The sequence below is a fragment of the Ptiloglossa arizonensis genome, chromosome 1, assembly GCF_051014685.1.
Source record: "Ptiloglossa arizonensis isolate GNS036 chromosome 1, iyPtiAriz1_principal, whole genome shotgun sequence".
Classification (NCBI taxonomy): domain Eukaryota; kingdom Metazoa; phylum Arthropoda; class Insecta; order Hymenoptera; family Colletidae; genus Ptiloglossa; species Ptiloglossa arizonensis.
Genome location: NC_135048.1, coordinates 24657764 through 24671109, shown reverse-complemented (window position 1 = coordinate 24671109; position 13346 = coordinate 24657764). Strand labels below are relative to the sequence as shown.

The following is a 13346-nucleotide window of genomic DNA, read 5'->3' as shown; positions in this document are numbered from 1 at the left end:
TAAACGGGTTATGTACACGAAGAGGATTACGATTAGTTTGGCCGTGGATTTGGTTCCACAGGGATTCCCAAAAGGTACTGACAAACTTCTCTGGCGTGTCTACCAGGTCGTCTCGAACGATAAACGTCATGAGTTTATTTCCAACTATTATCAAGGTGTAACAAACCGTAAATATAGTAAGCACATATAGTCTTCCCAATTGGTAACATATCTATTTTCTCACTTTGTATAAAATTGAATGTTACTGTTCAAGCTAAAGACTTTTACCCTGTATGCTTGTTAATTCGACAAAAAACCATACACTCCAAACATCAGTGTTGATACTCAATCTGCAGAGCTTGAACCTACAGAGTCGCCATTGCAAAAAGCATACGTGTCTGTATACTCTCCATTGGAAACCGTATAAAACAGTTATTTGCGCGCAAAGTGAACAAAAGTGGATGGAAATGATCGAAATACATAAACAGATCCAGTATCACGTATAGTCTGCATCGCCGTAAATAGCTGTTTAGTTACAAGGTGTATCTTGATACAGGATGGAAATAAACCCGTAGTGTACATGACCTTTTTGGTTTGGAATGACTTGCCAAACATGCCAGGAAAGTTGTCGGTTTCCTCAAGGGATACCCTACATCAGACCGAATGCTTTTATGCTAATGGAATATACCCGTTCTAATCTAAGCGCGACTTCTCCACCTGCAAACACTACGTAAACACCGAAACGTCCCAGGAGCTTCCTAAATCTTGTCCCATCCTATCATCTACTCATCTACGGCCAACATTCCAAAAACTCGATGCATTTCCACGACACGCTCCAATTCATATCTCCGTTACGTGGTGTTCGATTTCGTAGAATCCTAATCAACGAGTTCACAGAGCGTAGAAAAATCCTAAAAGGTGACTCGAGGTAACCAAGGATCAGGAATAAAGTGTACTCAGGGAACACCGAGTACGAGATTCATAGGGGAAGTACCCATCCTGAACATCTTTCATCTTAACCTGTTCTTACACGATGACAGGATGTATTGGGTTGTTTAGGAAGTGATTTCGTTTTCCAAAATGGAGAATATATAATTTAGTAAAATGTTTACGCACTCTGAAAAAATTGTATTTCATTTTCACTAAAAAAAACGAAATGACTATCTGAACAACCAAATGGATACCTCGTTGGAGCACGTGGAACGTTAAATGTAAATACTCGATAATTGAAGGCATATAAATAATCGGACTATACGAGTGTATTAACCTAACGTCGATATCAGCAAGGTGCAAACGTACAATCGAATAATTATTCCATGAAAGTTATATTAGAATATTAAACTCTAGTACAACATCAAACAGCTGCATCTGAGAAGCTACTAAAGTGTTCTTTTGTTTTCAATATACTAAAAATACTATATTTTTAAATTCTTTTCGATATAAAAAAATACTAAACCGCTACGTGATTTTTCATATCGTTTCCGCTCCAGATACGAGTTACATCGTGTACAATTTGAATAGTTAAATTGTTCAAAAAGTAATTTCGTTTTTCTCGGTAAAAATGAAACACGATTCTTTCAGAGTGTACAAACATTCTATTAAACCTCATTAAATGTTATTAAATTTCCATTTTGGAAAACGAAACTTCCCGAACAACCCGATATTTCTACATTTTCCATTATCGAGTATCTACGATAATGTTCTACTCGATGTTCGATAAATTGAAACAAGCTACCTATCCCCCATCGTCCCACGAAAAAGCGTGAAAATCGTAGATGGACAATTCGGTTCGTTCTGTTATTAACGTACCGCGCCAAGAGATCTTATTACCCGGCTTGATGAACATTTAGCGGAAAAAGCTGTCGAGCGTAACTGACACGAGTCGCTGACACTGTCTTCGTTCGCGCGAATGTCCGCTCCACGATTCTCCGTGGTTTCGTCGAAGAAGTTATTCCGCCGCGACGGAAGAGGATCTGTCAGTTATTGCGACGAACGCGGACTCGTTATTGCCGGGAAAATATATCGGGTATCGTAAAGATCACTCGAGCCCTCGACCGACGATCTTGAAATACAAATTTATCGCGTCGCAGCGGCGTTCCTCGGCCGCGATTGGTACACCGGGTTTCCCGCCGCGGCGTTTTCCAACCCGTGTGCAAATCCGCAGGCGGTGAACGCGGCCGACGCGTGGGTGCGGCGGGTGTGCGTGGTCCCGTGTCCGTTGGCGTCGTTCCAACGCGCGTTGGTGGCCGCTCGAGCGAAGAAACGAGCGTCTCGTTTCGTCGAGACGGCTACGTTCGCGGATTTCACGAGCCCCGTCAATCGCTAAAATCGCAACGCGTTCAATTCTTTCGTCGTTCGATCGTTCGAGGGTAATCAACGATTCGTGTACTCCGCTGGGGTTAATTCGAGCGATGTTCGAACGAATGGTTTTTTTTTCATCGATCGAGTACCGGGATATTCGAAGGGTTAGAATGGAATGATTGAGTATTCGTAGGATTCGAATGGGTCGAGTAGCTGAATATTCGAAGCGTTCGAATGGAGCGAGTGGGTATTTGTAGGATTCGAATGGGTCGAGTACTTGAATATTCGAAGCGTTAGAATAGAGTAATTGGGTATTCGTAGGATTCGAATGGATCGAGGACCTAAATATTCGAAGCGTTCGAATGGAGCGAGTACCTGAATATTCGAAGCGTTCGAAGGGAGCGAGTGGGTATTCGTAGCACGCGAATGGATCGAGTACTTGAATATTCGAAGCCTTAGAATAGAGTAATTGGGTATTCGTAGCATTCGAATGGATCGAGTACATGAATATTCGAAGCGTTCGAATGGAGCGAGTGGGTATTTGTAGCACGCGAATGGATCGAATACTTGAATATTCGAAGCGTTGGAATGGAGTAATTGGGTATTTGTAGCATTCGAATGGGTCGAGTACATGAATATTCGAAGCACTCGAATGGAGTAAGTGAGTATTCGTAGCAGTCGAATAGGTCGAGTACCTGAATATTCCAAGCATTGGAGTGGAGTAATTAGGTATTTGTAGCGCTCAAATGGGCCGAGTACTGAGTATTCGAAGCGTTAGAATACAGTAAGGTGTTAGAATAGAGGCATTAGAATAGAGTAATTGGGTATTTGTAGCACTCGAATGGGTCGAGTACATGAATATTCGAGGCACTCGAATGGAGTAAGTGAGTATTCGTAGCAGTCGAATAGGTCGAGTACCTGAATATTCGAATCATTGGAGTAGAGTAATTAGGTATTCGTGGCGCTCGAATGGGTCGAGTATCTGAATATTCGAAGCGTTCGAATAGAGTGAGTGAGTATTCGTAGCACTCGAATAAATCGAGTACCTGAGTATTCGTTGTATTCGAATAGATCGACCATAGAAAACCTCGTAACCACGAGTGGGACTACTTGTCGAATTTTTCTGTATTCGAATATTCGAATACTATTGAAATACACGGATAAGTATTCGAGTGCCAATTATCTGAATATCCATAGTATTTGAATAACACGATGTGTATTTACGACGTATTATTGTTCGAATATTATTAGAACAGGGAAGTACGTGTAAGATAAATAATTAATCGCAATGTGTGCGTGTGTGAAATGTTCGTGCAGAGGTAGGTGAAATAATTAATTCTGATCTGTAGAAGAAAAGCGAAGCTTAAATCTCGGTGAGGAAACGAAACGAGGTAATCGACGGGACAAGGGAATGAAAACTCGGGACACTAAATTCGTAAATTGTTTACGTTCCATTGAAAGAACGAACGCAACAAAACGTGAGAATCAGTGAAGGTTTCAATGTAGGAACACAATGCTCCAGTTTCCGAGGACAAACGAAGAAACAAGCGCAGAAACGTGAGTATATCATTGAATGGAATCAACGATCGCTCCCATTGTTTCGGTCTGACGCATTCCCGAGGCTCTTGAGTGCTTTTCGGCCCGTGGAATTCGTAAATATTTCGCTCACACGCTAAAATAAAGCACCTCGTGGAGTGCATCGGGCCTTGCGAGACTCGTTGGCTGATTCATCGATTGTTATATACGAAATCCTGGGCTACTTCGCTGGTAAATTTCCTTGGTTTTCCTTGGAAAACCTGAGTATTCCAAGCGTTAGAGTAGAGTAATCAGATATTCGTAGCGCTCGAATGAGTCGAGTACCTAAATATTCGTTTCCTAACGATTCGAGAAAAAAGGTGTCCAGAGATGGGCAAAATTTTATTCGATTAACGAACGTATAACGATTTATCGAATTGGACGATTAACTTTTTATTTATACATTTCAAAATATTTAATTCTATAATTGGAATTCTAATTTCTACCCAACGAGTGAAAAGGTAATTTTCTATTCCGTATTTGGATACATTTATACATTAATGTATCGTCGATATATTTTTATCTAAATACAAATTTCGTCCATCTCTAAATTCATCCAACACATATTTCCATAGATTATGCATCGTGATCGATAAACGATACGTAATAAGCAATGAAGAACCAATCGATTTGAACCAATAATGTATTCAACAACTAAAATATACAGAATGTGTTATCTATTTGCGGATGTATTTTAAAAAATTTATTGAATCGATGAAATGAAATATGTAGATCGTGAAACAGGTCGAAAGAGACATTAGAATGTAAACGTCAATGATATTACCGAGTCACTTGTTTTTTTTGTTTCTTTTTGTATAAACGATACCTCTGTAACAAGGTCAATGGATGGATCGAGATAAGTTCAACCGTATCGCGTTTGTCACAATTTTTTTAACCGTCGACGCTCCGCTCGGCCTTATTATTTACGAATACTCCTCCACGTGCTGTTACAAAAATCGTTACACGGAATTGAAATTCATTTAGAAGTCAACAATTCAATAATTTACCTCGAGTCTTTGAAATCCCGTGGTATCCAAGGGATCGATGTAAACAGTGACTAACCGACTGAATAAAACCGTTACAAACCGTCGTTCCGGTTGTAAATTTATTCTTTTGAAACTAACCTAAAAATACCATACGCCGGGCGCCATATTTCGTTTGAACGTACCTCCACGCCCTGCTGATTGTTGACTTAAAAAGAAAGCAATCCGAATGTAGCATTTCGGAACGCCAGAAGTCACGTCGTTAACGAGACGTTAACCAATTAAGTGCCAGTTGTCCTATTTAGGGGTCACTCGGAAAAACATTCTTTTACCGGATACCCGTGTTAACTGTACCGTAATTTCCGCGAAACCCTTTCGTGCGCCCTATTTTACGATTACTCGTTGAAACAAAAAAGATCTTTCTACGATGCTGCAGTACCGTTGTTTATTTTCTTTACACCGTACTTTGCGGAGGCGTCTCGATATTATTAGACTCTTCTACGCGTCGGTGTTCATTTTTAAAAAACACGTCATAGTCTTTTTTTTAAACACGTCATAGTTTTTTTTTTAAATACGTCATATTTTTTTTTAGACAAGTCATATTTTTTTTTTGAACACGTCATAGTTTTTTTTTTAAACACGTCATAGTCTTTTTTTTTTTTAATTTCCTCTCGCGAAACAATCATTTCTCCCATTTTTATCGGATACCTTCGTACACGATGCGTAGAAAATTAACTGAAATTTTGAAAAAAAAAAAAAAGAAAAAAAGAAGACGCAGTTACTTAATGGTTCGAGCTATCTAGAGAAGGATACGACATCAGGTGGCGCGCGATAAAGAACGCGTTTTCATAAATTTATTTAAATAAATTTGTTTCCGATTTCGTTTTATCTCGAGAGTCGCGGGGCGAGCGACACGCGATTGTCGTATCCGTGGTAAGAAACCAATCTAAGGTTTTGCCTCTATTCGCGATATTACGCTGTTAATCGCGATTCGAATCGATCCCAGGAGGCACTGTTCCGAGCTGCGCGGATATCACGACGTCCTTAATGACCCAAAGATACGTTTGATCAATATTACGTCCGTATTCTCGTTCCACTTAAATCTTGGCAACTTACGCGACGGCCGTAAATGCAACACAAGAGATCCGCCAGTTGATAATCGCACGCGATTCGGCCATATTGCGAGCGTTGTGTTACTAAGGTACCAACACGTGTATATTCTGCTCGACTTCGACCGATCTCTGACTAAGAGCAACTTGTTCGAACGAACATATTGCCGTAGTGACATAATTACTTCCACGGCTCAAAAAAAAAAAAAAAAGAAAAGCCTGCAGTCGCTGCAGAGGCAACACAGGTTTCGAGGGATACTGTTAAAGGCTAGCAATTCCGATAATAAAATAACACGTTCGCTTTGTACGCGAGTTTTCAGTTCACTGAAATCAAGATACGAGCGAAATGAAAGTGAAAAAAATTTCACCGTCTTTCAATTATCAGAACGATTACCTTCAAACTCTCAAACCTCGATTTAAATATAATCTTAAGAGAGGTAGTTTTTTTTTTACGAAATAACAGACACTAAGATCTGGGATATAAATAATATGGCCACTATGTGTGCGAAGTAGCTAGTTGAATAATATTGTATCGATAAAAGTTTTGTATATCTACTTGTATATCATTTGTTGCTAATACGTCGAGTTGGATTATTTCTTTGTATTCTTTTCGCTCTTGGAGAGAAAGAAGCTTCAAAAGATGTAAAATGGCATCGATGAGGCGCGCGACGACAATCTGCCTAAAGCTCCATCTAGATTCGTTCCTTCCTGTATCGAACAACTGAAAAATAACAGTTGCGCGGAAAAATCTGTTTATTCATGTGTTGTGGAATCCGTGCAATCATATCGGGAACGAGATTAAATAGAGATCATAGTGAATCTTGTTCTTAAGGAATTCAGGCTGTTGTGATTGTGTACTCGTCAATGTGGAATTATCCGACGCACCGTGAACGTTTGTTTGCCAACAGAAAGCTAAATACGATTCCAAACGCTGAACGCAGAACCGTGCGGAATCGTGAACATGGCCGACCAAGCGCCGCCGGCGAATTCGACGAAGCTCAAACTTAAGAGCCGTCCCTCGAGTCATCCTCAGTAAGCATTTCAGAACCCTTTGTAGTTTGACATCGATCATTCAAAGCACTTGCTTCTTGTAAGCATTCCTTTCGATTCCCTCCTCTTCAACTTACGACTTGTGTACTTACACGTTCAATCCGTTGGATTGTAGTGGTTCGGGACTAGACCTTTTCACACGCATCTAGTCTTCAATTTACGTTACTTACCTCGTTCCACGAAATGCGTGACCATCTCTATTTATATTGCGAGTGTTTTTAAGATATCGATGATACCGGGACTCGTGGATACGCTCTTTGATCACTGTCCTTGACGTCGATGATATAAATCAACAATACGTTTAACTCGCATCTATAAGAAAATTGAATTATTTACATTATCAGAATGTATTAGATAAAGCGTTACGACACTGTGCATGGTACATAAACTTTTTTCTTGTGTAATTTATACGTTGAAAAAATCGCAGACTAAACGTTCAAAGTGCAAATGCAGTGCATCAATTAATATTATTAGTTAAAGTGCATTGCCAAAAGTGATGAATTATCATTATGATAATGTTTATAAATCTGTTTTCCGATCAATTTTAGTTACGAATATACCTTATATATACCTGCATTTTGAAATAATTGCCGATATATATGATAATTGCATTTATTTAAGGTGACGTTAACTATGAATATTGCTTTCTGTTGTTTCAGTATTACGTTTCCTAAAAATATCAAGTGTCATAGACGTGAAAATCGTGACGCTGTTGAATGGACTCGCAGAAGATCATTGTTTCTTAGAAATATTTTTTCAATTGATCCATCAAATATAAAGGACAGAACAACTTTGCAACAAGATATATTAAGAAAAGAAAGAGAAATAAATAATTATTTTAATAGAAATAAAATATTTAAAACTGTTTTAAAATTAAATAATACCAGCTCTGATTGTCTTAGTAATGGTGTAATAAATACATTTGTTAAAAGAAAACGTACACTTAATATTTCTAGACCATGGTAAGGTCGCAAAAGATTTAAAAGCCTTGCACATTAATCATAATTCTAGACAAACTAAAAATGATACCAGTGTTCTAGACAGTTATTAAAATTAGTATTTTTCAACAAGCACGTAAAAAAAATTTTTCATTGAAACAAAATCTGTAGTTCTTTCAAATGCAATACTGTGAGATGTGTTCTAAATGCTAGCAATTCAAATATGCGATAATGTATTTATTTTATGTATAAATTTTTAGTTTACTAAAACCAACATATAAACAAAACAGAAGAGAAAAAAGTTTCACTGTTTTTTTGTAAACGATACTGTTGCACACTGGAAATGGGATTAATTAACAATTAAATTTCAGAATTTTCTTGATATCCTGCTTATATGTACCCAACTTTCTTTATCTTTTTTATTTCATTAATTTAAGTATTTGGTTCACCGAGATAGTAGTAGTAAGTAAAATATTTCCTTCTTCTACGTTTATTTAGATTACTCAATAACACTACACAGGCCTCATACGTAATTGTTGCGCTCTTGCCAAATCAACCGTTTGAGCTATTGATGCAACTGTAGTGTCACTTATAAATCGAGTGTTAGAAACTCATTGACACAAAGAGGGCGTTACATATAATTATCACGTAATAAAGTACTATATGTTGAAAGACTATCTTATGTTAGTCCACACCTTCAATTCTATCCTTTATAAAACATTCTTCCTTAGTTAACGATCCTAACTGTTTATAGTTTCATATTTCACGCTAAAGGTAAACCAAATAGTTAATAACAATAGTTATACTTCATAATTTTTCCGAAATATATAATTATATAATTGTATACTGAATTATACTGAAGTAAAAAATATAAAATTTCTATGATCTGTGTATACTTTGGACTTATCCAAAGTTATTACACGCTAATGGAATTCCATAATGATGACGACCTTTCAATTTTTTTTAAAGAAAAACGAATTAAAAGGAACATTATGTAAACGGTGTAATATATATATATATATATATATATATATATATATATGTCGATTACTTGCGAACCTCTGCCTAATGTATATATTTAGATTTATTGTGTTATTTTACATGCATTGTAAAACTTTTATGTCTTTAGGTTTAATAATTTAAAAATTCTATCAAATTTACCGAAGGTATATAAAGTATTATATTTCATTGGAAAGACCCAGTCACCGACATCAAATACCCGCGAAATCAACTGGCTTGTACAGTATTAAAACAAATACGGTAAGTGTTAATGATATGATCATTACATATATAAGATATCTAGCTGAATAGCATTGTTTATATTGTATCGAATTTCTTACATACCTATTTATTGCAAATACGTTGAATTTAAATATTTTCTGTTGAATCCTTTTTGATCATCGATTGAGAGAAACTTCGAAAATTCAAAATGGCGTCGACGAGGCGCGCAATAAGAATGCGTTCGAAGCGCCATCTAAAGTCATTGTTTCCTCTATCGAGCAACACTAGAATGGCAGTTGCGCGCAAAAGTCTGTTTATTTACGTGTTGTCGATGATTAATTGATCGCGAAGTTGTGTCCACGAATAATATCTGCTGAGTGAGCCTCGTAATAACGAAATCGAAATGGTGCACGCGTGACAGACAGTAGAATCAAGAACGATATTAAATGGAAAACATGGTGAATATCGCCGTCAAAGAATTCAGCCTGTCGTCATTGTCTTTCTAACCTATTTACTGAAACATTGTACCCATCATTCTGGAATTTTCCGACGCGCTGTCAACGTTTGTTTGCTAACAGTGGCTCGGCACGATGCCATGTTCCCGCAAACGCTGAGCACAAATCCGTGCAAAATCGTGAGCATGCCCGACGAAGTACTGCCGGCGAGTTTGGAGAAGCTCGAAATTGATCGCCTTTCCTCGAGTTGTCCTCAGTAAGCATTTCGAAGCTCTTGGTTGTTTGACATTGATCATTTAAAGCGCCTGCTCCTAGCAAACATCCCTTCCAATTCCCTCGAACCTTCTGAACTTCTAATGTGTATACACGTTCGATGTATCGGAGCGTAGCGGTTTTGCGACTCAACCCTTTTTACGCGCGGTCAAGGTCTTCGATTAACGTTACCTCGTTTCGTAAAGTACGTGACCATCTCTGTTTACATTACGCGTGTTTTCAAGTTATTAATGATGCAAGCACACGTGAACACGCATTTCAACGACTGTCGTTTCTTGTTCTCGATGGTGCGAGTCGACAACACGATTAACTGTCATCTGTAAGGAAATCGAATTGTTTACATGTTAGAAATGAGTTCGACAAAACGTTACGCCGCTGTGCACGATTCACAAATCGTTTTTCTCGAATAATTTATGCGTTAAGAAAATCGCGGAGCAAACGTTAAGAATACAAGTGCAGTGCTAATGTTGATATTAGTTAAAGTGCATTAATGTGAAGTAAATTTCTGTTGACATGGTTGAATTGGCTGATTGCTTCACTTCCAATAGTTTAAATGTATATTTTCTTGATTTATCTCATTGAATATGAAAAAAAGAAACATATTTACCAATATTTCATTCAAGGTTGTTTGCCAAGACTGCCAATCATTGTCAAATAATTTAAAAAAATCCTTAGTCAAAGTTTTAATGATGTTTGTAAATGTAGTGTCTAATCAATTTTAGTTGTGATGCATGAATTTTGTAATAATTTTCTATATCTATGATAACTATATTTGTTTGAAGTGATATTAATTGTAAATATTGTTTTCTATTGTTTTAGTATTACATCTACCGACAAAACCAAAACACCAAATCCATTTAGGACGACGAGTAAAAGTGTCAGTTCTGACTGCAGTTATTTATTTCAAAGAAGTTCAATGCCTAGCAGGCCAATGTTAACCGCAATCAGTCCAAGAGGCATAAAAAGCACAACGAATTTCAAACCATCAAGAAATGAAAGAGTACTTGATAAAAATAAGAAAAATTCAATAATCAAAGAGGCTGTTTTAAAATTAAACGATACCAGCTCCAATTGTCTTAGTGATAATCTAACAAATACACTCTTTAAAAAAACATGTAAATTTAGTATTTCTTGGAAGAACACAAAGATTTTTGGTCACGGTTCGGTTGCAAAGGATTTTAAAGCATTGAATGTTAGCCAGGATTCTAGACAAGCTAAAGATGATACGAGCATTCAAGATAATTATGAAGCTAGTAGTTTTCAACGAGCACGTAGTAATACGATGCCCAGTTTAAAAAGAGGACCTGGTCCAGGCGGAGGTAATAGCAATCAGTCAGAAACAAACAGTTCGTCGGGGCAGCCTTCAAGTTCAAACACATGTTCAGTACAAGCGAGAATATCTCCACCTTCATGCGACGTTACTATCGATGAACTTGCCAGCTACTTTGAGGAGTTTGTTCATATTCCAAAGAAGATGTCGCATATGGCAGAAATGATGTATATTTAATTGTAATGTATTGAATTATAACTGGCAGATTTCTTATACAGTTTTTCAAGAACTAGCATGCAGTGTTTATGCATGATCACAAGTCTAAATATTATATGTTTGCTACAAAACCAATTTAACTTGGTACCTAAATTATACATAACATACAAAAAAAAAAACAAATAAAAAAAGAGGTAAAAAGAAGAATGTGCATCGTTGTAGAAGGATTAAAGAAAAAATATTAAAAGTGATACAGTTTCAATATCGTTTTAGAAAAAGTGATAAAAAAGGGTAAAACCGCGAAAATAATAAAACGATATGCAGGTTTGTTTGTTTTTTTTTTTTTTAAACCGTTTGTGTCCAGCTACTTTATTTAGTTTCTAATGAAGAAAATTTAATATCTTTATTTACAAATTTTTGTATTATGAGATGAAAGATTGGTACTAGAATAAATTTCTTGGAATTAATATATTGTATCATTGAAATTCCCGTTCTTCTACTACACGTATATCGAAAAAATAATGTGTGTGTGTGGATAAAATATATATGTATATATCATTTGACGAGGTTATTAACACCCTTCTATTAATATGATACATAATATATTTATCTGCATAAGCTTATGATACTTAATACAATGATACAAAGTAACCATTAAATTACTTAATGATAATAAGCTTTGGTACGTAAACAATGACGATATATTGATCCATTTTACTTTAGGTACGAGTGAACCATGTTGACGCGCCGTGTACTGTGAAAACCTCGACGAAAGCCTAAATGCATTAAAAAATATCCATCTATTTGGTGTGCGCATCACGTGACGACTGTTTTCATTTTAACGTCTACGAACGGTTATTCAGCAGTTTTCTGGTACGATGATTTCGTAGTAGCCCCGCGCAACACTCAAACTCTGTATCAAAACATGAGGTCTGTCGCTATATCACAGATTTATTAAAATTTCATTTGAACGGAGCCACAACGAAACGAATTTCAAGAGAGAAATCAAACTTTCCTTCGTAAGAATGCAACTCACAATTGGACAAGTTATTACGAACGATACAAAAGACGAAAAACTTTGTCGTTAATTATCGTCAGATTCGAAACTTGTCTCCAAGCCGAGAGACGCAGTGTTTAGACAAGAAAATCTTCCCATTAAAACGTAATCAACCTACGATCCGAAAGATGAATCAAAAACACTGCTACGTGATGTATCTAATAATAGTAATAAAAGTGTGCATACTGTGGTGGTAAATATACGATTCAAAATTTAATGTCAACGGTATTGATAATAATTGCGAGATATGTTGAAAAACTAAAAACGTTAGTTTCGAAGGTATTACGATTTCATAACTGATAAAATCGATTAAAGTGGTAAAAATAGCTACTTGATAAATGTAGTAAAAATAGAATTAACGTTATCATGAAGTACTACTCGATCGATAACTATGACGACAAACATTTACAGGCTACGAAAGTTTAGCTCGAATCATTTTAATTCTACAATCTTAACATTCTATATTTGTCCGTCGCAACGAATGGTCGAGAAGTATTAAAAAAAGTTGATAGCCTTACATTGTTGTGTAAACCAATCAACATATTAAGTATACTTCGCTTTGGACTACCGGACGCATTAACGATGAATAGCATTATTGCATTCGTAACGGTTTCTTTCGTAATCGGAACACGCAGCGTCTCCCGACCAGAATTCGTTTTCGAACGCACTGGAAAAAATGTTGACGAGAATTTTCCGTTACTTTTCTTTCCTTAGAAAAATTCCTCGATATCTGTTACACCAAATATGATAGAAAGGGACTGTGTGCCGGTTTATAGTTAGCATTTAAATATCGACAAACGGATAATAATAGCCGAGCAGGCACGTATAAAATCACAACAGTTCTAAACTACTGTCAAAAGTTATCGTCTTGTACTAACGTCGTGAGAAAATTTGAGACCGAAGTTACGTTCGATAATTC

General features: G+C 36.7%; 3 protein-coding genes across 8 annotated transcripts in view; 2 read left to right on the top strand and 1 right to left on the bottom strand.

Moving 5' to 3' along the window:
- The window catches only part of Src64b (Tyrosine-protein kinase Src64B), a 162866-nt gene that overhangs the window by 28693 nt on the left and 120827 nt on the right, over positions 1–13346 (bottom strand). Inside the window, exons 8-9 of one of the 3 annotated variants that reach the window (XM_076312047.1) lie at positions 9280–10201; positions 7168–7309 (exon numbers count right to left, since the gene is read on the bottom strand). The gene's annotated coding sequence lies outside the window, so the exon portion shown is untranslated. Of the gene's footprint in view, positions 1–5491; positions 7310–8111; positions 8704–9279; positions 10202–13346 lie in introns of those variants that run through there. The other 2 variants (XM_076311958.1, XM_076312131.1) reach the window with 2 other exon arrangements.
- Positions 383–8700, top strand: LOC143147355 (uncharacterized). Of its 2 annotated transcripts, XM_076312579.1 has the most exons (3): positions 493–3837; positions 6856–6979; positions 7657–8700. In XM_076312579.1, exons 2-3 carry the CDS (start codon positions 6909–6911, stop codon positions 7961–7963), a joined length of 378 nt encoding a protein of 125 aa, XP_076168694.1. In that variant the 5' UTR covers positions 493–3837; positions 6856–6908; the 3' UTR covers positions 7964–8700. The 2 variants fall into 2 exon arrangements, with proteins under 2 accessions (XP_076168776.1, XP_076168694.1); XM_076312661.1 differs by lacking the exon at positions 6856–6979 and having other exon boundaries at positions 383–3837.
- LOC143147223 (uncharacterized) lies at positions 9416–12625 on the top strand. 3 transcript variants are annotated; one of them, XR_012992229.1, is made up of 3 exons: positions 9416–9867; positions 10704–11694; positions 12094–12625. XR_012992229.1 is itself a non-coding variant. In XM_076312334.1 (2 exons), the coding sequence occupies exons 1-2, from the start codon at positions 9752–9754 to the stop codon at positions 11389–11391; spliced, it is 804 nt and encodes a 267-aa protein (XP_076168449.1). In that variant the 5' UTR covers positions 9416–9751; the 3' UTR covers positions 11392–11831. The 3 variants fall into 3 exon arrangements, 2 of the variants coding, with proteins under 2 accessions (XP_076168449.1, XP_076168566.1); XM_076312334.1 differs by lacking the exon at positions 12094–12625 and having other exon boundaries at positions 10704–11831; XM_076312451.1 differs by lacking the exons at positions 9416–9867; positions 12094–12625 and adding an exon at positions 9981–10203 and having other exon boundaries at positions 10704–11831.